Raw genomic sequence first — 26,141 nt, forward strand, 5'->3', positions numbered from 1 at the left:
TTTATAATAAATCCCAAATGCTGTCAAAGAAAAACAAATCTGAAAGTTTCTAGATGGATTGAATAGTCAATGGATTCATATCGACGGCATTATTTCTTAAAATTATACCAAGGAGAATGTACTCGGTCCAAGTGCTATAAGAAGAATAAATTATGCTTTCTAATTCCTATAAGAATACTAATTTGAGATCTGTCCAAAATGTTAGAACTCATGAAAGTTTGACTCTGAAGTTTGAAAAAGTCTTAGTTAGACTTAGTCTTTGTTATTGTTTTATATCAGATTTTTGCTCCATAATTTCTGTTTTCAGTTAGTAGAAGTAGTGCCAATAAAATCTGAAAGTAGATGAGATTTTTTTGCAATTTCTGTTTGGTTGTAAGCCTATAAATAGGCATTCTCATTTGTGAAATATATGGGTGCCTTCCTTCAATTCTTAACTCTCAAATTATTTATTTTTCTCTGTAAGTTCTAGTTTTTTTTATAGATTCTGACACTGGTATCAGAGCCCGTTCCTACGGGTTGTGAGGCAAAGTTTCTTTGAGTGTTTTGAGTGCTAAACACAGTGAGTTTGAGTGATTTATTTTTTCAGGTAATTGTGGTGCAAACATGTCTACTTTCAGTAGTACTTCCTCTGTTATTCCAGTGCTTAATGGTAAACACTATTACATTTGGGCTGTCAAGATGAGGTTTTACTTAAGGTCTCAAGGTTTGTGGAATGTTGTGATGTCTGAAACTGATCCACCACCATTGGGAGCAAATCCTACAGTTGCTCAGATGAAAGCATATGAGGAGGAAAAACTCAAGAAAGACAAAGCCATCACCTGCCTACATTCAGGACTTGCAAACCACATCTTCACCAAAATCATGGACTTGGAAACTCCTAAACAGGTATGGGACAAGCTCCAAGGTGAATTTGAGGGCAGTGACAGAGTCAAAATTTTCAGGCTTCTCACATTGAAAAGAGAGTTTGAATTGATGAAGATGAAAGACAATGAACCTGTGAAAGATTATTCTAGCAAGTTAATGGATGTCGTAAACCAAATGAGGCTTCTTGGTGAGGCATTTACAGATCAAAAGGTGGTAGAAAAGATCATGGTTTCAGTGCCTCAAAAGTTTGAAGCCAAGATCTCTGCAATTGAAAAGTCTTGTGAGTTGCAAAGTCTCACAATTGCAAAGTTAACCAACAAGCTTCATGCGCAGGAGCAAAGGGTCTTAATGAGAGGTGATGAAGCTACTAAAGGTGCTTTTCAAGCAAATCATAAGGGAAAGAGTTCTGGAAACCTGTAAGGAAAGAAGTTCTTCAAGAACAACAAAGGGAAAGCTAAAAGATCTTTAAGAAAAGGAAACTTTTTGCCTTGCTCTCATTGCAGCAGAACCAACCATGTTGAGAAAGATTGTTGGTACAAAGGTAAACCTCTTTTTAATTGTAATTTCTATAATAAACTTGGCCACAGTGAGAAGTATTGTAGAGCCAAGAAAAAACAATCTCAGCAGCAAACACAACAACATGCAAATGTGATTGAAGAAGACAAAAAAGATGATGAGCATTTATTTATGGCATCACAAGCACTCAGTTCTCATGAACTAAATACTTGGCTCATTGATAGTGGCTGCACCAGTCACAACCAAACATCTATCAATTTTAACCCCCATTGACAGATCAATTCAACCAAAGGTCAAGTTGGGAAATGGTGAAGTTGTGCAGGCCAAAGGAAAATGGACGATTGCTATCAGCACCAAGAGAAGTACAAAAATTGTCACTAATGTTCTTTACATTCCAGAACTAGATCAAAATCTTCTTAGTGTTACACATGCTAAGAAATGGATATGCAATCTCTTTTAAAGAAAAATTTTGCTTTATCACTGGTGTACGTGGAACAGAGATAGCAAAAATTAAAATGAATGGAAATAGCTTTTATTTGAAGCTTGATTTAGTTGAAGGTCATGTCTTTAGTGCCAAGATTGATGAGAGTGTTGTTTGGCACAAAAGATATGGTCATTTCAACTTGAAGTCATTGAAGTTCATGCAAGAAGCTGGTATGGTTGAAGACATGCCTGAAATCACAGTTAATGCTCAAACTTGTGAAAGTTGTGAGCTAGGGAAGCAACATCGCAAATCATTCCCTCAAAATATGTCCAAGAGAGCTACTCACAAGATGGAATTAGTTCATTAAGATATTTGTGGACCAATGAGCATAGCCTCATTGAGCAACAATGTTTATTTTGCACTATTTATTGATGATTTCAGTAGAATGACTTGGGTTTATTTTCTAAATACCAAATCACAAGTGCTCTCTGTGTTCAAAAGCTTCAAGAAAATGGTTGAAACTCAAAGTGGCCAGAAGGTTAAGGTGCTCAGAATTGATAATGGAGGTGAATATACCTCAAAAGAGTTCAATGTTTTTTGTCAAGAAGTTGGAATTGTACACCAGCTAACAACTCCATACTCACCGCAGCAGAATGGAGTCTTTGAGAGGAAGAATAGAACGCTAATGGAGATGGCGAGGTGCATGCTATTCGAGAAGAAACTACCAAAGCTTCTATGGGCTGAAGCAGTTAGCACCTTAGTATATTTGTTTAATAAACTACCGACTAAGTCTGTTCAGAGCAAAACACCAATAAAGGCATGGTCTGGTGTAAAACCATTTGTCAAGCACCTGAAAGTGTTTGGTTCATTATGTTACCTTCATGTGCCATCTATCAAGAGAGGTAAGCTTGATGAAAGAGCTGAGAAGGGTGCTTTTGTTGGGTATGCAGCAGAATCAAAAGGTTACAGAATTTATAGCTTGAGTAGAATGAAAATTGTGATAAGTAGAGATGTGCACTTTGATGAAAATTCCTACTGGAATTGGGACTTGAAGAAAGTCCATAAATGTGATCAAACCACTCCATCTATTCTTGAACCAGCAAAAGATCCACTTGATGTTGAAGCAACTTCACACACACCAGTGCTTAAGGTAAGGCCATTATCTAATGTGTATGAGAGGTGCAATCTTGTACATGCTGAGCCTACATGTTACACAGAAGCTGCAAGATTTCTAGAATGGATTGAGGCTATGAAAGCTGAAATTGATGTTATTGAAAGAAATGGAACTTGGAAGTTGATAGAATTACCTGAAGCTAAAAGACAATTGGTGTAAAATGGGTTTTCAGAACCAAATTCAATTCAGATGGTTCAATCTTCAAGCATAAGGCTAGATTGGTTGTGAAGGGTTTTGCTCAAGTTGCTAAAGTGGACTATGGTGATACATTTGCACCAGTAGCCAAACATGACACTATAAGGTTGTTACTTGCACTTGCTGGTCAAATGGAATGGAAAGTGTACCATTTAGATGTCAAGTCAGCTTTTCTAAATGGTATACTTCTTAAAGAAATTTATGTTCAACAACCAGAAGGCTTTGAGGTTACTGGGCATGAACACAAAGTGTACAAGCTGCAAAAGGCTCTCTATGGTTTGAAGCAAGCACCTAGGGCCTGGTATAGAAGAATTGACTCTCACCTGATCCAACTTGGATTTAGAAGGAGTAAAAATGAAGCTACTTTGTATTTGAAACAAAATGAGGATGGTTTGCAATTGGTAGTGTCACTTTATGTTGATGACATGCTAGTGACTGGAAGCAATGTACGATTGCTAGCTGAGTTCAAAATGGAAATGCAGGATGCAATTGAGATGTCTGACCTTGGCATCATGAACTAATTCCTTGGAATGGAAATATACCAATGCAGCTCGGGTATCTTCATTTCACAGAGAAAATATGTTGTTGATATTCTCAAGAAATTCAAACTAGAATCATGCAAAGAAGTAGCAACTCCGCTGGCACAAAATGAGAAAATTTCAAAGAATGATGGTGAGAAACTTAAGGAACCCTTTGCATATAGAAGCTTGGTAGGCAACCTACTATACTTGACAACAACCAGACCTAACTTGATGTTTCCAGCTGGTTTGCTTTCAAGATTCATGAGTTCACCTAGCAATGTTCACATGGGAGTTGCAAAAAGGGTGCTGAAGTATGTTAGAGGTACAACAAATCTTGGCATCTGGTATTTAAAGACAGGAGGAGTTAAGCTAGATGGCTATGCAGATAGTGATTGGGCAGGAAGTGTTGATGACATGAAGAGCACTTCAGGTTATGTATTTACAATCGGTTCAGGCGTCATTGGCTGGAATTCAAGAAAGTAAGAAATAGTGGCACAATCAACTGCAGAAGCTAAGTATATCTCCTTAGCAGCTGCTGCAAATCAAGGAATATGGTTAAGGAAATTACTTGCTGATCTAGGCTAGGAATAAAGCTCACCAACAGAGCTTTACTGTGACAACAAGTTAGCCATTACCATTGCTCAAAATCCTGTCCAACATGGCAGGACCAAACACATAAATGTAAAATTTCATTCTATAAGGAAGCTGAAAAGAATTCACTCGTCAAGTTGCATTATTGCTCAACTGATGTGCAACTTGCTGACATAATGACTAAGGCACTTCCTAAATCAAGACTGGAGTTCCTAAGGTTGAAGCTTGGCATGTCCAAGGCAAATCTTAAGGAGGAGTGTTAGAACTCATGAGAGTTTGCCTCTGAAGTTTGAAAAAGTCTTAGTTAGACTTAGTCTTTATTATTATTTCATATCAGATTCTTGCTCCATAATTTTCTGTTTTCAGTTAGTAGAAGTAGTGCCAATAAAATCTGAAAGTAGCTGAGATTTTTTTGCAATTTCCGTTTGGTTGTAAGCCTATAAATAGGCATTCTCATTTGTGAAATATATGGGTGCCTTCCTTCAATTCTTAACTCTCAAATTATTTATTTTTTCTCTGCAAGTTCTAGTTTTTTTTACAGATTCTGACACAAAATAGGTGTCTGCCTAAATGGATTGATCTCAATACAGAAGAATTAATCCTTTTCAATAGTTAATTGTGATCCCTCCTCCCCTTGGTTGCCATCTCATTTTCTTGCCAACATTCCTCTCTCTACTATTCAACTTCTAAGTCAGCAAGAGCCAGAGAGAAGTAGGTATGAATTCTCTCTGTTCTACACATCTATTTGATTGTCTCCCACCTTATATTCTAGAGGATCTTATTTTATTTTAGTGAATCCCGGGTGAAACACCTTATGTGGTACGTGATATGTAAACATCAGGTAGAAAGGAGAATAATAGAAAATCATATGATTGGAGAAGCCTTTCTAATCCAGAATTTGAATGAGACAATAAGTGTCCTTTTGATTGAATAAATTTTTGGGCTAGGATAGTAGAAATTTCTGCTCCTTTTAGTACCTTTATTTTTTGACTCATTATGAAATGAGTTAATTCCAAAATTGGGAAAGAAGTATTTTGAGTCAGAGTCTGGGATTTGAGACTTTAATATCTGATTTCCTTTATTTTCATTTTTCTTTGCTTTTTCTTCTGATAAGCAAAGTATTCCATAGAAAGGGCAATATAAAAGGAGGCAAACCCTAGTACAATGAAAGTACATATGGAACAACTGAAAAACAAAATAAAAAAAGCATCCCAAAACCAAGGATGGTTTTGTATTCAGCATTTTCCATCAGCTTATTCTCTTTGTTCTTCATCAGCTGTTCAGATATCCACATTAATCTTATTATGTGCATTGTGAGGTTGCTTGTGTTGCAATTCTCTTCTATTTTCTTTTTTCCATTAGAATCCTTGTTTGGGCCTTTATCACTGCATTCAGGCATTGCAAGCATGGAATTACTTGTTTTATATGGAGTATAGACCAAGTTCTGTGCACACACAAACACACACACACACACACATTTCAATTGCCATTAAAAAAGAAACAAATTTGAAATATATCTACATGGCTGACTGAGTAAATGGATACATGGCAAGGAGTGGTAAGGTCTTCTGAAATGAGTCATTACTAACGTGCCGTAACAACCTTGCATTCATTTGTTTGGTCTATGTACAATTTACTTATGGCATTGTTTTCATTGCCACTTTTCTCCAGGCACTGTTCTAAAATGATGTTTTGACTGGTCAAAAAAATGTGGACTAACATTTCTTCCAGAAGAAAATACCATCAAAATGGAAAACTAGAATATATTTGACACAGCAAGTCCGATCAGCTACGTTGACTAGATTGGAACAGTGTCGATGACGCTTCAATCTTTTAACATGGGCGTGCTTAATTCAATGATTCTGAGTCTGTCATGTTTATCTGTAAATACTTGACCTCAACTGAAATGGTTTCATTGCCATCCTTAGCCACTTATTTTCTTGAGCTTGTTTCCTCTTCACCCTATATTGGAATGGCAAAAATGTATTCCTCTAGTGCCTCTAAAGTCATGGTGGCAGCTATTTTTATTGCACTAATGTTTCTCACGTCCTCTGAGGTGGCTGCCGTAATTCTCCAGGACACAACTCCAGAACTCGGTCTGTTGAAAATCTCCAGCTGGAGTAGTGTTTTATTTTTTGCTTGTGCCAACATATGTTGCTTTACAGTATCAAAATGAAGACATCGCCCAATCTTCTCATAAACCTAAAAGACCATGATGCAATCTCAAATTAAATTTTAGACTCTGGAAGATCCACTTCGCTTGTCCCTTTTTCTTCTTGATTTCAGTGGTTGTGCATGCATGCAGTTCAATATATGAACATTTAGTTTCTGAGAGTCACAGAGTTGATTGAACTTTAGGAATGGACATGGTGACTAATTAAGCAGCATTCAATCATCAATTGTCCACTTATTTATGTGTTTTGACCATGTATAATTTTCATGGTGCAGGGCGAAGGTTTTTACGTGCATCCCTTCAAGCTGATTACAGTGGTGGAGGTTATGGGTCGGGATGGGGAGGATATCCTCCAAAAAATTCATAACTATCGAAGAAAAATAAAAACTCGTTGTTTCCCAATAACTTGGAGATGATGTTGTCTATGCGTGTTATCCTATGCTCAGCACCTGCAAATAATGTCATGTTTCATGGAGAATATGATGTTATGAAATTGTACTTTTAGAAGGATCAAATGTTATAATAAAAGCTGTAGTGAATGATACATGGTGGATCTCTCTGTAAACTAGATTGCATCACTATGATGTTTAATTGATTTGAGTTATCAAGTATTAGAATGAAAAGGGTGGGCAACCCGAACTTGCCAACATGTTAATTGAATTCAATCAACAAAACATTCAAATGGTGTTGGATTGATTATGCCTTGTATTCCTGTTCCTTCGGTACTTGATTTATTCCTGGTCTTCTAGCTAGAGTTCATACTGAATCCCCATGCCATTTTCTGTGCAAAATCTGAAGATTCTGAATCTCTATAGGTTGTCCAACAGGTTACAAGAAGAAAATAAGAAAAAATTCTGCAGTTTTGTTAGTAACAATAGTGTTTCTCAATTCTCCATTTTGGTAGAGATTTCTTAGGGAGCCAAGAAGAGAAAAGATTCAAAAAGTTTACTCTTTCAGCAAGTCAGTAACCAAACCGAAAAGAGCGCAGCTCCAGTTGACTTTGTCACTGAGGGAGCTATGGTTACATTTTGAAGAGTAGGGTTCTTTGCATGGTGCTGAAGGATTGATATGACCATCTAATCCTACTTTTTGTTATTTGCACTTCTACAATGGAGTAATTATGTCGAGAATTCTTGGTAGATATGATTTCATTACTCCCCATTTTTGGCAAGCAGCAGAATGGGGTTCAATCTGTCTGACAATGTTTTCAGGTAAGTGGTAGGTTGGAAAGAATGAAAATGAAAGTGCAGTTTGATTTCTCAGTCAGGGTCTTGTGGGTTCAATCTTTCCAAGTTGTAAGTTGTAACCCTAGTTAAAAACCTGATGGAGCTAATGGAATAGTATCTTTGAAAGTCAAAGGCACATGGCAGAGAAATTTTCTTCCTTCACTAGTGCCTTGGAAAAGTTCGGCCCATTGAGAGGTACATTTTCCTAACCTCCAATTGATAGTTATAATAATCATTTTGTCATGATTTTGAATTTATAGCTACATTGTGGGTTGTTCTGGCAATTAAATTGCCCTGCTTACCTAGAGTGCTGTTGCTCTCAATATTGCCAGGAGAAATAGGGAATGTGCTATTCTCTGAAAGCTTGATTCAAGTGGGTTGTGCAGGTAAACTTACCTTGATTTAAACCTTCCTGCTAAATTTCCTGTTCTGAAACCATTTGTAGAAGCTGAACTTCAGAGTAGGGCATCTTTGGTAGCAACCCCTTGAAAGAAGGAGATGAACAACTCATTAATCCCTTAAAATCATTAAATTGGGATGTGTATATGGGAAAATTGGCATGGCTATAAAAATTTTACTTTGGTACCATCAAAGAGTCAATCAGATTAAATTGTAGCTCCAGAAACTTAGAGCATTCATACAACAACAGACAAATATGTAATAAAACTATGTCTGCAAGATAATTATTAAAGACAATGGGAGGGATGAAGAGCCTCACAGCTCCAGAAGAAATTTTCTTATCTCTTGCAACTTGGTTAAAGTTTCTCTCATAGTTAAACGGTCACTAGGGGAATGATCGGCACAACACAAACCAACTCTTATTATGGCTGCCAAGCACTCTTCATTTTTATTTCGCCCAACGCTGATGGTACTGCTTGTGCTGCTGTGGTTGCTGCTTGCAGAGGAACTGATAAAGGGGCTAAGCTCCGAAGAATTAGTATGACTGAAAATCCCAGGATCAACAATTTCTGAAACTTGATTTGCTTGCACTGCCAATGCATATTTTTTCTGGTTTAGACCTTGCTGAAAGATCTCATCAGTGGGCTTCCTTGCTGTGAATATCTCAAGCAGCAGAATTCCAAAACTGTAGACATCTCCATTTGTTGAAGCTTTTCCACCCAAACCATACTCTAATTAAAACAAATTGACAGCATATTAGAATATCAATACCAAGTCTAAACAACTAGTCGTTTGCAAGTTCAGTTTTGATCAATACCTGGAGCAATGTAGCCAATTGAGCCCTTTAGTCCTATTGTGCTGCTTTCACTCTGTGATGGATTTTGAGAAAGAACCTTGCCAATCCAAAGTCTCCCACATGAGCAGCCATATCATCATCCAAAAGCACATTTCCAGGTTTCAAATCACAATGGACTATAGGTGGGTCACAGTCATGGTGCAGGTAATCCATGGCAGAAGCCACGTCTATGGCGATATTCAATCTCTGGATTAAGGTCAGACTCGACATAGATTGGGAGTCTTCCGGGTTCAACCAATTATATAAACTACCGTTAGACATGAACTCCATGACCAAGGCCTTGAATTCACCTCCTGTGTGATCAATGCTAGAGCATGAAGTGATAACCTTCACAAGGTTCCGATGCCGAATATTCCTCAGAGCTTCACATTCTGCATAGAAACTCTGAGAAGCTTTGCTCTGCTGCAGGTCAAGGACCTTTATAGCAAGGGTGGTGCCGGCTCCATCTTCACCAGTTCTGAGAACTCCTTTATAAACAGACCCGAAGCCTCCTTCTCCTATCAAATTTTCGGCTGCAAAACTGTTTGTTGCTAGCCGGATTTCAAAATAAGACATCTTTTCAGGAAACCCCTTGAAAGGACGGGAAAGAACTTTCCTTTGTCCCCTTCTTTTTCCTTCTTCGGGAGACCAATGCCCATATGGAATAGAAGATTACACACATTAACAAAGTGAAGCCCACAACTGCAATGCTGATGGTGAGTCCAAAATGCTTGCTTTGCTTCTTCTTTGTACTACATGTATGGAGTCTCAGCTTCCCTGCAACCTCTTGGTCACTTCCACAAAGCATATCATTTCCTTGGAGAGAATCCCAGCTAAGATTCATGAACACCCCACTCCTTGGAACTTGTCCTTCCAAGTCATTGAAAGACAAATTTAAGCTTTGCAAAACCTTAAGACTCCCCAAATCTTCGGGGATTGGGCCAGAGAGATTGTTGGAAGAAAGATCCAAGCTCTTCAATGCCACTAGTTTGCCCACTTTATCCGGTATTGAGCCCATTATTCCATTTCTTGCCATGCTAAGAGTTTGCAAACTTAAGCAGTTGCCAATTGTTTCTGTGATGTTTCCGGAGAACTGGTTGTCAGAAACATTCAATAAGGAGAGCTGCTTCAGGCTACCGACTTCAATGGGGAGAGAACCCTGCAGAGAATTTTTTTCTAACCATAGTTTACTGAGACCAGAGAGTGAGAAAATCTCTATTGGTATGCTGCCATTTAGCCTGTTCCAAGATAGACCCAGGGTGTTTAATTGCTGGCATTCACCAATACTCACAGGGATTCTACCAGAAAACTGATTGTATCCCAATGTGAGCATATACAATTGTGTAAGATTCCCAAAGATATTAGGAATTTCTCCTGAGAACATGTTTTCGTGGACAAAAATTCTCTGCAGTTTGTTGAGTTTCCTATGGAATTTGGTAGCTCACCTGTGAAAAGATTTTGCTGCATAGTCAAGGATATGAGGCTCTGAAACTTATCAATTCCTCTGGGTAATTTCCCAGTAAAGAGATTGCTTTCAATGCAAAAATGTTGAAGATGGGCTGACAGATTTGCAACTGAACTTGGAAGGTCGCCGGCCAGTTTGTTGGAATTCAGAATGAGGCTTTCCAATAGGGTACAGTTTGTGAGGGAATCGAATACCTGAAGATTCAGCTCTGTGGTGGAAGAGAGATTATTCACTCCTAGATTTAGCATGATAAGTTTATTCATGTTCCCAAGGAAAGGAATTGACCCTTGAAATAAATTTGAAGAGAGGTCAAGAAACTGAATTTCTGAAGCATTGTTTAAAGAACTGGGTATCAATCCTTCAAAGCTGTTCTCAGCCAACAAGAGTTGCCTGAGATTAGGGAGAGCAAGACCCATATCAGTTGGTAGTTTTCCAACAAGATGATTTTGGGTTAGTGACAGAAAAGATAAAGAAGAAATGTTATAAAGTGAATTAGGTATCTGGCCAGAAAATTGGTTCTCTGAAAGGCGAAGAAGAACTAAATTATGGAGATTACCCAACTCCTTTGGAATTTCGTCACGAAAATTGTTTCTTCCTAGGTTTAGATGGGTAAGAGAGGTGAGATTTCCAAAAGTTGGAGGGATTGCACCACTAAGATTGTTGGCATACACATCCATAAATTTCAGTCTAGACAGATGGCCTAATTGAGATGGAAGGGAACCCACAAGTTGGTTCCTCCGTAAATTGATCTCTCTGAGATTATAACAATGGGAGAGCCCAGCAGGGATCTGGCCTTGGAAGGAATTATTAGAAAGATCTAAAACTTGAAGAGATGTGAGGTTGAAGAGGTGTGGAGGTATAATACCAGAGAGGCCAACTCCAGGCAGGTGGAGAGATTGGACGGTGGTTCTGTTCCTGGTGCAAGTGACACCAAACCAAGTACAGTGAGATGAGCTGGAGTTCCAATCTAAGAGAGCATTTTGAGGGTCCGAGACTGGATTTGAAAGACAGAAGCGCCTGTTTGTTGGGGTTAGCATCTAGAGCTTCCACCGTGTTCATGCTGGAGAATAGAATGATTTGGAAATGGAGGATGAACAGTGAGAGATGGTGAAGCTTCTTCATTTTCAAAATGAAGGTGATGAGTGAAGGACCTTGGGTCAGAAAAATGCTTGTAAGCATTTTATAAAGTTGCCATGGATGGGATCATGCAGAATGATCATAGCAGTGGGAGGCTGCAGCCATCTGATGATAGGTTCTGTTTTTTCACAAAGGCTAGCTCATTTTTTCTATGACATGGGAGTCTTTCCCTTCCCGCCTGGTTGTTGGTATGCATGGAAAATATTCATGAAATTTTTGAAAGTGTATGGGTTTAAGAGAAAATATTAAGGTCATTCCCAAAAGTGCCAAGGAAAAGGGGAAAAAAAATATCATTTCCTTACTTTTTTTAATATATATATATATATATATAAATGCTAAAAAAATTTCATCTCCAATTTTCCTATCAATATGTTTGGTCTTTGAAAAATTGAAGGCAAAAAAATTGGAGAAGAAAAAAAAAATTAAAGTTAATAAATTATTTTTATTTATTTATTTTTATATTAAAAAAATAATTTAATAGACTTTTAATTAATCTTAATTATATTAATTTTTAATATTCTCCTTATATAAATCTATTTCAATTTTTGTCCCAATAAATATTTGACATATTGTTAATATTTTTTAATATTTAAAATTTTTAATTATATTAAAATAACATATTTTGTGAATAAATAAATATTATAAATTTTTAGAAGTTATTTGTTTTGAAAGCAAATTTTTTATTATTTTATTTATGTTAAAAAAAAAAAGGACAGGACAATACCAGTCATCAACCTGAATTTAAAAAATAAATTTAAATTTATCTTTAATCCGATTATTTTTCATCTCAACACGTGTATGGAAAAAAACCTGCCAGTCCGAAACACTGGTTCTCCTAAATCATCAGAAAAAGCGTTCTTTTTCCTTGGCCTTTTCATCTTATGAAAGTGTAACAGCTGTCATCTCTTTGAGTCAACCTGTACTTGAATCTTAATTGAAGTCAACAAAGGGCAACTTCTTGAGTTGACCGTCACAGGTGAACTGTACGCATGGTCTTTCATTTCCACACGTGTGCTTCAAGTCAAGAACAAGACCTTATGATAATCTTAATTAAAACTGCTTTTGTTGACCGTCACAATTGAACTGCATGCATGGTCTTTCATTTCCACACGGTGTGCTTCAAGTCAAGAAAAAGACCTTATGATTTTCTTGATCCCTTGAGAGCCAGCCTGTTTGTATAGGGTAAATATCATTAAGAAATAATTTTGGCTTGGAAGAAGGTTTACCGTTAATTACACGCCCAGTAGATTTTTCTTCTCTTGGTTTGCCTATAAATATTGGAGCAAGCAAGTGCTATAGATCATCGTTCTCCATACTTGGCATGGCGAAGATGGCTTTCTTTAAGACATCTCAAGTCATGTTGATGGCCATCTTTGTAGGAATCAACCTTCTCATGTCCTCTGAGGTCGCTACAGCTGCAACGCTACTTAAATTTGGTCAGTATATTTAGGGGACTGCCCACGCATGTATTTCATATATGTTTCTGATAAACATGCCAGTGATGCCATCTCCATGTATTAAGTCTTATTATCCTTTTATATATGTAAGTATATAAGGTAGAGAAATGGTGACTAATATTTAAGACATGTGTCTACTTTGATCTGTCGCAGGACGAAGGGTTCTGGGTGTACCAATTGGCATGGACTGTGGTACAGACAACTATGGAGTTCCGCGCTATTGCACAGGAATGGGAGGATTTGCTGAGCCTCCGCCGCCATAGGGCCCATAACCATAGTTATGTAGAAATTCAAATAAAATTATGTAAGGGGATTATCAGAAAAATAATAGATCTGAATGATGATGTTAGCATTTGGATGTATTTCTTTCTTTATTCTCTTTCTAGTACTGTTGGAGCTCATTTAATTCAGAGTAGAGAGTTTCTGTATGGGGTATATATCATGCAATATGGTAATGTCGTAGAATACATATGGATGCACTGCACAGTTAGGAGAAATGTGGTGATAGAACTACATTGTCATCAGTTGAGTTTCCATAGCATTGCCAGCGTAGAATTGCTTGTTCTACGAGGAATAGACCCAATGAAAGTGCTCAACATGTATTTCAATTGCGATTGAGAAAGAACAGAAGAAAAATTGAAATCTGTGTACATGGGTGACTGAGTAAATGGATCCATTTCAACGAGTGGTTAGTTCTTCTGAAATACAAGTCATTGGAGACAAATGACGCCGTAGCAACCTTGCTTTCATTGATTTGTCTTATATGCATGGTCTATGCACAAATTACTTGTCCCATCATTTTCATTACCACTTTTCTCCAACCACTGTTCTAAAATGATGCTTTGGCTGCTCCCGAAAACGCAGAGAAAATACTTCTTCCATAAGATTGGAAGAATACATGGTAGGTGTGTAAGACTGTAAGAGTACTTTCTATGACTCTTGCCTTTGGGTAGAGGAAGTGGAGGCCCACACGCACGCTCCACGGTTTCCAATTTTCAAATCTGTCATTTTTTTTTACTCTTAAGTTCAACTAAAATTGTTTCCTTCTTGCTCAACCATTCATTTTTGTAGCTAGAACTTGGCCTGTAGAAAACCTCTCGTTGGGGTAATGTTTTTTTTTTCCCTTGTGCCAACCATACTTTGCTTTATACTGAATATTAGAATGAAGATATCACCCAATCTTTTTGTGAACCTAAAAAAACTGTAATGTAATCTCAAATCAATTTTCACACTTTGGATCATCCACTTTGCCCTCTTATCTTTTTGAGTTTGATGGTTGTGCATGAATTTCAATATATTTGTTAGAGTTATTTTATTTATATATTAGAATTATTATCCTTGTAGGAGTAGGAGTAAATTAATCTTTTACTGTCTTTGATTGTAAGTCTATGGAAATTCTATTTGCATTATATGTATTTTTTTTTTCAAGCCGGCCTTCACAATTGGAAACCCTAGATCTTTTTCTCCTTACCCCAATGATTCTTTGAACCCCATATGGTATTAGAGCATAATTGACTTTAATAGAATTATTGATTTATGATATCATTGAAGAAAGTTTAATCTTATATATAATTGTCTACTTGATATTTTATCGTTTGTGTGAAAATACAAGCTCACGCTTCGGAAAAATTTCTTATAGGTGTGAGGATAGGCATAAATAGATTGAAAACTAGTTCTTCAATTGAAACTAAGCAATATGACTTTCACAAAGAAGAGAAGATAAATGAAGACCAATCCAACGGTAGAAGGGTAGCGATTAGAAAGGGAATTAAGCAATGTTTTTTATTCTTCTTTGGTTTGTATTTGTTTTTGTTTTTGTTTTTTGTTTTTGTTTTTTTTTTTATTATTATTGTTTTTGTTTTTGGTGGTTATTTATTATTTTATTCATCATGATCAGAGAAAAAGATGAAGTGTGAGATTGGATGAAAAAGTTTATTCATATTAGAGTTATATGATGAAAATTAACTTCTCTTGATTAATTTTCTTAGAGTAAAGGGTTTGATTAAACTTTCAATCACCAGCTATCCACTTATTTGTTGTGTTTGGAGCATGGTTTAAAGTTGTAGTATCAATTATATAGTTACTTGAAAGATTCTCTAGCAATTAGTGAGTTTTTGCATCTTGGATTTTAATAGTTATAGAAGTATATATTATGATTAATGATCATTGATAGTAACAAATTAAGAACTAAAATATGTTTAATTTAATTAATTCATGCAAATAATAATTAATTATATTTTTTAAATAATTATACTTGAGTTAAGATATAATTAATTAATTTCCTAACATATTACTTTATACTAAGAAACACCAAATTATATTTATATGTCATATAATTATATTCAACTAGTTAATTATAATTAATTTAATTATATGATTTTATATTATTATTATTATTATATCATGTCCATAGGATATGTATATCCAAGAATATCATATCCCATTAGAAATCATATCTTATTATTATTATTATTATCATATCCCACAAACCAAACGTAGCATGAAAGAATATTGTGTAAGAATTGGAGGATATTTTCCACCATATGTTCATGCTCCACATGCAGAGGTTCACATCTTCCTCCAAATGGTGCTCATGCATCCTCCACCACATCTAGCAGGGGTGAATCGGGTGATCATGCTTGAGTTGTGTTGTGTCAAAGTTCAAGCATTTTACTAAATAGGTTAACCTAGAATCAGTATAAATAATAATCAGATTTAAAATATAATCTAAATATGACCTAATTATTAAACATATAACATACAATATAACCTATTTAATCCATTTAATAATCAAATCATTCTATTTAATAATTAAATTAAATTAGGTTTTATGTTAGTCTATATGATTAATGTCACAAGCTGATATTTATTATACATCAAATGACCTATTTATTTAAATGTGAAATTAAAATATCTCAAAACATGGATTAAATAGTTTAGAATTTAATTAGATTAATCAATATGGGTTATTAGATATGTTAATTAAGATTAAATTTGTGTTATGCAAGTTGACTAAAAATCAACTTATTTATTAAATGGGTATATAGATTGACAATAATTTGACCTAAATATGATTATACTTAACTCAAACTTGTGAAAACATGTTGAATTTGAATTGTATGTGCTAATGAATTGTATCAAACTTTGTCACCCCTAATATCTTGTGCTACCTTCAACAAACCCATAATTAGTTACATATAGAATACAAATAAAATTGGGAAAGAAATTCCATTAAAAGTAAATATGAGATTCCCTGTTAATGGGAAAATAATGTTGTTCTTGTGCACTAGTGCTGATTACATTTTTGTTCCCAAATGCCCCTCCATGTTTCCATGTTAGCGGCAACCTTGTCTCCATGTCAGCAAGGAAGGTTTTAAATAAAATAAAAAAACACACAAAAAAATGATGTCTAATATCTGGGTTACATCTCCTTACTTCCAAACCCAAGAACTATCCAAAAATTTCCTAAGCACCAAAACTTCTTCCTCTCATATTAGAAAATAAACCCTTAAAACTTCAATCTGCATATTTATATCTTCTTCAAGAATTTGAAACTTCTCAAATTTGAAACACAAAAAACACTCAACTCGATAACCGTCTCAAATTTACCAAATCCAAACTTCTTCCTCTCAAATTTTGAGAACATTTCTCTCCCTCTCTTGGCTTCGTCACCCAACCAATCCCAAGGCCCATCTAAAATTTCCCACAATTTCTCTTATTTGAGAAATGAAACCCTTAATCCAAAACTCCAACATGCATTTTTTTTCTCCACTTTCTTAGCATCCAAATGAGGCACTCCATCCTAAGAACATCCAATTAGAAGACAGTTCAAGAGGCGCAACTATGATTTTGATTTTGCTACATAAAGCGAACCTGAACGAAAAACTAAAATCCAAAATATTAGCTTCCTCAACAAGATATCTCATCTTCTTGTCATTCTATCTCATTTTTCCCTAACCCCAACTAGAAATCTAAAGGTAATTAATTTTTCAATAGTCATTACATGATTTATTATCAGAAATTAAACAACAACAATTATGTCATCAGATGTCGAACATGCAAACATACAATGTAGTGTTTGTTAGGCGCAAACATGGAGTGTACGATTCTTAGGTTGAATGTTGAAAGAATGTACTCCTTTATAAGGGGAGTGTTTACAAAGCATATACTTCTAGAGAGGAAGTTGTCTAAGCTTGGGTGTTCTATGAACCAAGATGGAAGAGAAATGATGAATGTTCAACAGCTGCCTAACCAAAGTCTGAACATGTAGTTGATGATCACCATTCCATGCAAAATATTTCATATACATATGTAATCAATTTCTTTGTTAGCTTTTTTGTAGCATGTATTTTTCTATTGAATATCTACTTTAGCATAGGTTGTGCACATGTGTTATGAATATGAATGTCTAGTAATTTGGTTTTCTTAGTCTTCATAGGTACTATGTGATTATTATTACCAACTTTGTAGTTCACGAAATGACATTAGACATTTGGACCTGAGACAATTTGTTTGTTAATGTTCACAACTATGGAATTCCACTTTCCTATATGACCTATGTCCTTCTTCATCCATCATTTAAGTGTCTTCAAGGAAGTTCAACAGACTATATGTATGGACTAACATGTTCTATACAGCTATTCACTCTACACATAGTGCCATTTATTATTTTGTTTTTTATTACTTCTCTAAGTAAGCTATAATGTTATTGGATAGCTTGGACATCAAACTGAATCTTTGATGTTTGACCTTATTCTTAGTCTTATCATGAAAGTAGTATTGCCAATTATAAATTGTAATGTCTATTTCTCAATTTTTAACCATATAGATTGTCTTCTGTTACTTCCATTCACTTAGTTGCATGTTATTCACTACATATAATTACTGTTGAAAAGAATATGCACTATTTTTATCAGTATTATGTGCAAGAAGGTATTGTTGTATTGCAATTTTTGTCATGTTGGTATACATAAAGTGATGACCACTGTTTCGAAACATAGTACCCATGTGCTATGAATTATTTTGAGATTTATTACTAAGAAGACTACTCACTATTTGTGAGAGGTACCATTGCAAGAATTTATTCTATGTCACATATTTTTGCATTTGTCTACATAAAGTGGCAACCCGCAACCAAAGTAGCATAACACAGTCATGTTAATGAATTTATTAAAAAGACTCATCACATTTTCATTGCAATCTTCATTGTATGAAGCTATTATTTTTACAAAGATTCGGCTATGTTGGTCTACATAAAGTGGGTACCCTCAACCATTGTAGTAGTTGAGTCACTCAATGTGGTGTGACTAAGGTTGTCAAGGCCAAGTATCAAAGTGTTTGAATGGTGTCCAATTTGATAGTGTGTGTGTGTGCATATACTCCACAATAGACATTGTAATAGCATGGACTTTCTATGTTATTTACTGATCCAACAACCAAATTTTATTTGTTTGAACCATCATTAAGTACCTCACTCCTAAACATAATCATGTTCATTTTACTTGAATGCATGAAATTAAAAATTGTTATTACACTTATGACACGTTTAGAGTTATTGTGGCATGTCATATGAATGCAAACTCTACCTCATTTGAAACTTCTATTACAACATGTCCTTTTCATTTGCAATGAAATGATGCATTCTAAGTTTATCACTTTCAGTTACTTTAATCACTGTCGGTATTTTCATCAAAGATTTCAGTATCTAATTTGTACTCTGGTGCCACGAGTAATTCAATAACTTCGATTAGGTCCATATTTTTTGCACATTTTGTTGCAGTATGGAACAACCCTTTTAACATGAAATATTTATTTCTTTGAATAGTCATTTTGTTGTTCTCTTCTCGAATACAGTTCAATGTCTTACTTAATTGAATCGTTTTGTTCATGTCCATCATTCTCACATGACAACATGGTATATGTGCACCAAGGACTCAGAGATCGTCAACAAGATTTTCTGATTCATTAACATAATGTTCACTTTTTGTCATCATTGTTTGCAATGTGCGGTTGTTGTAACAATTAGACAACGTCATTGGGTAGTAAAATTCATCTTCCAAAACCCAATAACGTCTTGTACACTCAAACACATCTCTTAGACTATAATATTACCAAATGATTGTTGCGGGTTTCAATACATGGCTCTCGCTTATCCCTTGTTTACAATTTTCGATGAATGATATATATAACCATGTGTATAAAATCATTTCACATAATTTACTTATCTGCACATTTCAATTTAAGTGACAACACATTCAAACTCATTTAATGGTGTTCCTTAGGTATTATACCCTTCTACTTGACCATTTTTAATTTGTATGAGATATTAAATTTTTCTTACACTTTGGAATTTACCAACCATTATTGCATAACCACTTCCACTTGATTTAAAAATTCCTTACAAAAGGTGATTTCATAATTCACAATGTACTAACCTTACATTCAATTTCTAAATTGATAGGCCACATCACTGAAACTTCACTACAAGAAAAAAGGTCATTATTGACATATATCATCTTGACTTAAGATAATATATGTGAAGATTGTCTATGTAAATGAACAATTATGACATATACAATTTAGGTTAAATCAACAATGACATATATAATAGTTATTGCATTTTTCCATGACTTATGATGATGCAACCTTGACAAATAATTTATAAGTCAATCTATAATTAATATGTTCATATGTCAAGGTACCAAAATGAAAGCAATAATGACACATATATATATATATATATATATATTATATATATATATACTAATTTTTTCCTGGATTAATGATATGCAATCTTGACTAAAAATTCATTAGTCAAAGTATAGTTAATCTTTTCTACCTAAATAAAAGTAATAATGACGTATATGCATTTGCTAAATTTTTATATGGTTTATAATGACACAACCTTAATAGAAATTTATAAGTTAATAAATATTTAATAAATTAATATTTTAAGATCAGAATATTTGGTAGCGTCACTTTAACATATAATTTGTAAGTGAAAATAAGCCTATTTTATTTTAATTTATTAAGGTTGAGTTATTGAAAAACATAATCCTAATTTAAGGCAATTTTATCAAATTTTGGTAGTTTTTACAAGCATATTCATTATTATTTTGAATAGAAATTTGTGATTAAAAAGGACAAGATAATGTTTCCATTTAAAAATAATATCAATATATGGAAAACTATACCTATAATCTTATTTTAATATTTTGGATAAGACACTAAGTTATGTCTCTATATTTCTAATTGTTGAAATTAAAATATATTGCCACTAACTTGGGTCGGGGTCTCACAAGTGTTAGGTAATTAAATTATTATTTATGTGTTTAATTAGACATTAAATATACTAAGAATAACTTAATTAGTATTTAGGTATTATAACTAACCGTAGACCCACAAAATCAATCCATAGACCCATTTCTTTTAAAACATTTTAAGCTCGTTTTATTTAGTTTGGGCCCATTACATTTATGTTTTTGCCTGAGCCATAAAAAATGCTTAATAAATAAGTTTTTTTTCCTTTCTATTCCATTTCCTTCCACTTACAGTCGTCCCATCTTCCCCATCTTCCTTTTTCTCTTCTTTTTCTTTTTCTTTTTTCATCCTCTCATCCTCATATTCATGGCAGCCCCTACGCCACCACCTCCATCTCTCGTGTTGTTACCTTCCATGAGTCCCACACCCACCATGCCACCATCTTTATATTCCCCCATGACTATTGTTCCCATGTTCGCTACAACTCAAACGTGTTTCCCGATGTTTCACCACAGTCTCAACACAGTTGCAATTGTTTCGCCATAGCCCTGATGCGATTCTTGATGTTCCATCACCATCATAGCCACCATTGTTGCAGCCCATAGCCTTGGTACCTCCTGCACTACCCATTGAATTTTGTTGGACTGACATCAACACCACCATCTCTGTGGTTGCCACTTCATTCTTCATCTTAGGGCTTCAAGAGATGTAGGTAAGTTTCCTTGGATCTCTACCTACTTGTTGAGGTAGTTTTAATTTAATTTTTATATGGGCTTGGGTCTCATTTGCTTTATGATTGGGCTTCAAATATTTGGTGCATGGGTTGATGTTATAATATTTATTACTTGGGCCTTGTGTTTCATTTGGTTGAGCCCAATAATAAGAGTATCAGGCACACATAAGCAGGTTGGTTCTTTGAGAGCCATGGAGTTTTGTTGAACCTCAGGATTGTTGAGGTCATGCTTCACCATTGATTGGGCTTCAAGCAAGAGATAAGTATGGATGAGGCTTTATCTTGGAGGATATGTGAATTTGAATATCCACCGTGTTTTAAATTGAATCTAGAATCACAAAATCAATTCAATTACAATTAATGATATTAAAGGTCAATAGGTGTATTTATTTTATCTTTGTGATATTGAAGGTTAGTATATTTACTGTCCTATGAAAAAAAATCTTTTAATTTTTTGGTATTTGTTACTTAATTTATAATAATTTTGTGTTTATTCTACTAGGTATCTAAAAATACATCAAGAAGAAGACAATGATGCAGAAAGAAAGATCACCTCTTATGAAGATAATGTTGTACTTTTCAATTTAAGTTTGTATATTATTTTAATTGAATGTTTTTAGCTAGGTTTTTTTTGTATATAGAAAATAGTGAGGTACTTGAAAAACATTTATGGAATTGTGTTCTTAATATTTAATGTATATGTAATAATTTTTTCCTTAAATAGTAATTTATTTAAATTATTTAGGGACTTGATTGTGATTATCATAATTAAAAATATAACAAATTTAATTTTGAGATAGGTTTCATATGGTATATAACATGTTCATTTTCCATTAAAAAAAAAAAATTATAATAAAATAATCTTAAATTTTTCATAAGTTATATTGACATATGGCTCATGCCCAATATTGACATGTGCATTGGCAATTATGACATATGTGATACCAAACATTGACATATATAAAGCAATTATGATATATATAAAATCTAACATTGACATATATATTTAGAAATCTTGACATATGTGGGATTAATCATGACATATATGACGTCTGACCTTGACACTTGTTGGAGTAACCTTAACAAAAGAGTAAGTTAACCTTGACATAAGATCAAGTAATCTTGTCATATGTTAAATTCAACATTGACAGAAGTAAAAGAAACATTGATAGATATCATATTATTAAGATTTCATCATTAGTAGAAATAGAGAAATATTGACATATGTATATGTCAAGCTAGCTTTAGACTTTTCTTGACACTGACATAGATGACATACAAATAGTAACCTATCTTGACAAATATACCTTATCTTAAGGGTAAAAAACTGTCAACAACAGCCTTTTTTCTTGTAGTGTTTATGATTATGTTCCACACAAAAAGTAATGATGTATGGTACTATAATTAAGGAGTTGTAGAATGTGTGCATACCTTGATATGACCATATTTTCCATAAGTATGAATTTATGTTGCTAATCGTCGCTTTATTTGGTCATCTATCCATGGAACATATAGCAGGGTTCACACTTCAACTTTAACGAACGATATGTAGAACTTGGTGATATAGAAAAGTTACACAATCAGAATCAAATATAAGTCAATTCCATGAGACATTTAAAAATCAACAACTTTAAAAATTAATGTGTAGGATGCATATGACATTCTTATAAAGATGGTGATAATGCAGTACTTAAAGGAACAACATGCAACCTCTAATGTATGTTGGGTGACGATAACGATAGCCCTTGATCCCATTATCCACAAATTGTAGCACAAAATTTGCCCAATTTTTATGGATCGCGCACAACCACATCACCATCCCAAACTGTGTCCCACAAGTCATGTATCCCTTCACGTTTTGAGTTAGGGATGAGAATAGTGGCACATGCAAAGATGAGGAAGGATTTCTTGAATTTGTCACAAACCGTTAGATTACGTAGGTTATCTTCCAACAACTGGATGTTGTATGTGTAGTTAGTCGTACCTCACCTATTATAAACAACAATGTCCATACCATTGTCTGGGATGCTTAGCACCTCACTACCATATTTGGGACTAAATTGGGTAGTAACTTTTATCGCCATATGTAATTAGTGGTAGTCTAGATCGTAGTTGGAAATTATCTAATTGATGAGTTCATAATGCAACTCTTTGCATGCCAATTGGAGCAAACCCTCGAAGTCCATATCAGCGATGACCTCTTCTTGTCCATTGGGAGTGTGTCAATGATATGACAATTAATCAGTTGATTATACATACTTACATAGGCTAAGGTGACTTCAAAATTTCTACTAACTCTAGCATGCTAAATAAGAAATCAAATCACAATCATAAAGAAGATTTAGGGTGTATACTTGGACTGCTTCTTAAGCGTTATTATGAGAACATTATAGGTTAGTTTAAAAAATAATATAACACTCAACATGCATGTTATCTCATTCAAATAATCAAGTAATAAATAAAGCATACAAAGTAATAGCATATATTCGAATTCCATACTCAAAGTTTGCATATTTGCATAATTAAAGGGATAAAAGGTGTGAAAGACGTACCTTAAAAGCATGCATAACTTACAACATGCATACATGTAATGAAATAGGGTTAGAACAATTCATGCTTGAATATGAATTTAGACTTGTTTGAGTTAAAAAGCAATTTTGAAATGGAAGATATAAATGAGTCTTTTAGGAGTTCTGTTTTCACCCAATTTTGGACACCTGAAATGTTTTTGTAAAAATAAATTATTAGGTGACTTTATAAATTTGATTTGATATTTTCCCTTAATTATAACTTCTTGAAATTGATTCTAGACACATAAAATATTGCAAATAATTTTCCCAATTGAAATTTATAATTTTCCCTTTCCACACTCACTGCACTGCCCTAATTTTGAATAAAGAGGTTGTTTGCTTGTTTTTAAAATTGATCCGTGTGTCTTCTGACTCTATCTTTATTTTTATTGTAAAATAGACATCTAGAAATGTTTCTTGATTTTTTGTATTATTTTTTAGCACTTCTATGTTAGTTTAAAAAAATCATTTTATGCATGCTATTGAATTCTACCCTAGTTTGAATCTTTTGGGATGTTTTTGTAAACTAGAATCAATTGGAGTTTTATTAAATTGTTTGACCTTTTGGTGATAGTCCAGACAAATAGAAGAGGTTCTTTGAAAAATTTTGTAATTAAATTCATATTCTAGATATTTTTTATGATTTATTTTGTGAACCTTTCATATTCTAACCGCATGCTGAAGTTCCTATACAATGATTGCTTTATTATTTAATCTAGTGTTGTTTGGCATATCTTGACTTGGTTTTGGCTTTTATTCTCTAATGTAGATATAATAAGGATGTTATTTGATTTTCTTCCATGAAAAAAATGATGTTTTTAGATATTTGTTTGGATTTTTCAAGTGAATGCAATTGTTCTACCCCTTGCTACATGTTTTTGTCTTAGTTACTAAGTTTGGTACTTATAGCTATCTTGAGCATTAGTTTAAATTTAACACCGAGTTTATATGTATGTCCTAGGTGATACATGATATTCCTTTGGAATCTTGCTTAGCTATACATATGTCATATATATTAGTATTTTGCATCATAGTTATTTGTCTAAAAATCATATAATCTTAGGAAAAATTTTTGGATTATCATAAGTGAGTCAAATTGAATTTTCTTTTTGGAGACGGAATGAAATAAACAAGCTATTAATAAAAGGTTTTTTTTTTTTTAAAAAAAAAGTGATTTTTATGTAGGGGTTCCACCAATTCTGCAATTGATATACACAAATTTAGCCTAAAATTATCTCATTTATTTGGGACCACAAGTTTGGATTCGTGTTCCACTCAAAATCATATTTTTATTGAAAACAAAAGGGTGCAAATTGAATGAGATATAGTTGCACATTTTTTGAAAAAAGAGATTTTGATTGTAAGGATTCTAAATGGATTTTTTAAATAGATTTTCAAAGGGATCTTTTCAGAAAATGTTTTTTTTTCCTTTTAAAATGAAAAAAAATTAATTTGAAAGCAACAAAACATAAGAAACAGAATACCAAGAAAAACAAAGGAAAACAAATTCGCAAAGTAAAATTTTTGACAACCAAACAAACTAAGTGATGGGAATAGAGGCCAATGTTCACTATTTTCCAAGGGCTTCAGAAAATCAAATTAAACATTTTAGATCAAGTGAAATAATGAGACATCAAACAAGAACTAATTATAAGATAAATCAAACACATGAACATAAGTACAATAATTTGAAACTAATAACATGGAATCCTAAAAATACATAAGTTGAATAAAGTGTGTCAAAAACTAAAATGAACTATTTCGAGGCATGACTAGAGTAACCTGTGGTCAACTAAACTAATTAACTAGAATCTGAAAGCAAATAAACCAACATAGAATAAATCATAAACTAAAACTGATAGGCTTGGAACATGAAAATAAATAACAATTTAGGATCAATTAAACTAATTACCTAAAACTTCAAAAAGAACACAAATTGAAATTGGACCAAACAAGAATCAAAGTTAACATATTTAAAAAGTAAACAAAACAACTTTGGGTCAACTAGACTAATTAAAATTTCTAAAAAAAAATAAAACACAAAATGGAAATTGTATCAATTAAGAATTAAAAATTAACAAGCAACCTAACCTTCATTCCAATATTTATGAATCAAAACTAATAAGAAAAAATCTAACTTTCAATCTAGTAAAAAGAGAATCCAAACTTAATACATAAAAACTAATAAACAAAAACTTTAACTTTCAATCCTAATTCAAACTCGAAACTAAAATAATTAAAAGCTCTAACTTTCATCCTAAAAAAAAAACAACCGAAAAAAGTAAAAACTCTACTTTCAACCCAATAAAAAAATTGAAACTAGATTAAACAAAAACTTTAAACTTTTTAAATCAAAATCTAATGAAAACTAAAGTGAAAAAATTATAACTTACCTTTCCAACCAAAAAGGAAAAATGGTGTGTCTCCTATTGGTTCTGGCCTTGGAGATCTCTTATGATAATGTGTTGAAAGTGACAACCCTTTCAATTGATATAGGTTGCGTCTTCTATGGTTGTGTAGTGCAAGTGGATTCTCCAAAGGCGGCTATGTGTGAGATGCAGGGTGTATCTTGTAGGAAGCGGCCTATATGTGGTTATTCTC

General features: G+C 33.8%; 2 protein-coding genes and 1 pseudogene across 2 annotated transcripts; 1 reads left to right on the top strand and 2 right to left on the bottom strand.

The window, feature by feature from the left end:
- The first annotated feature begins 603 nt into the window (after positions 1-603).
- LOC117905442 lies at positions 604-1,284 on the top strand. The gene has a single exon (XM_034818364.1). The coding sequence runs from the start codon at positions 604-606 to the stop codon at positions 1,282-1,284; it is 681 nt and encodes a 226-aa protein (XP_034674255.1).
- A 7,078-nt stretch (positions 1,285-8,362) lies between these two features.
- On the bottom strand, positions 8,363-9,499 carry LOC117906872 (annotated as a pseudogene).
- Positions 9,499-10,799, bottom strand: LOC117905443 (putative receptor-like protein kinase At3g47110). Its single transcript, XM_034818365.1, has 2 exons — positions 10,364-10,799; positions 9,499-10,292 (listed from the first exon to the last, which is right to left on the bottom strand). Exons 1-2 carry the CDS (start codon positions 10,797-10,799, stop codon positions 9,499-9,501), a joined length of 1,230 nt encoding a protein of 409 aa, XP_034674256.1.
- Positions 10,800-26,141: the final 15,342 nt, after the last annotated feature.

Source organism: Vitis riparia, chromosome 18, assembly GCF_004353265.1.
Source record: "Vitis riparia cultivar Riparia Gloire de Montpellier isolate 1030 chromosome 18, EGFV_Vit.rip_1.0, whole genome shotgun sequence".
In the NCBI taxonomy this organism is placed as follows: domain Eukaryota; kingdom Viridiplantae; phylum Streptophyta; class Magnoliopsida; order Vitales; family Vitaceae; genus Vitis; species Vitis riparia.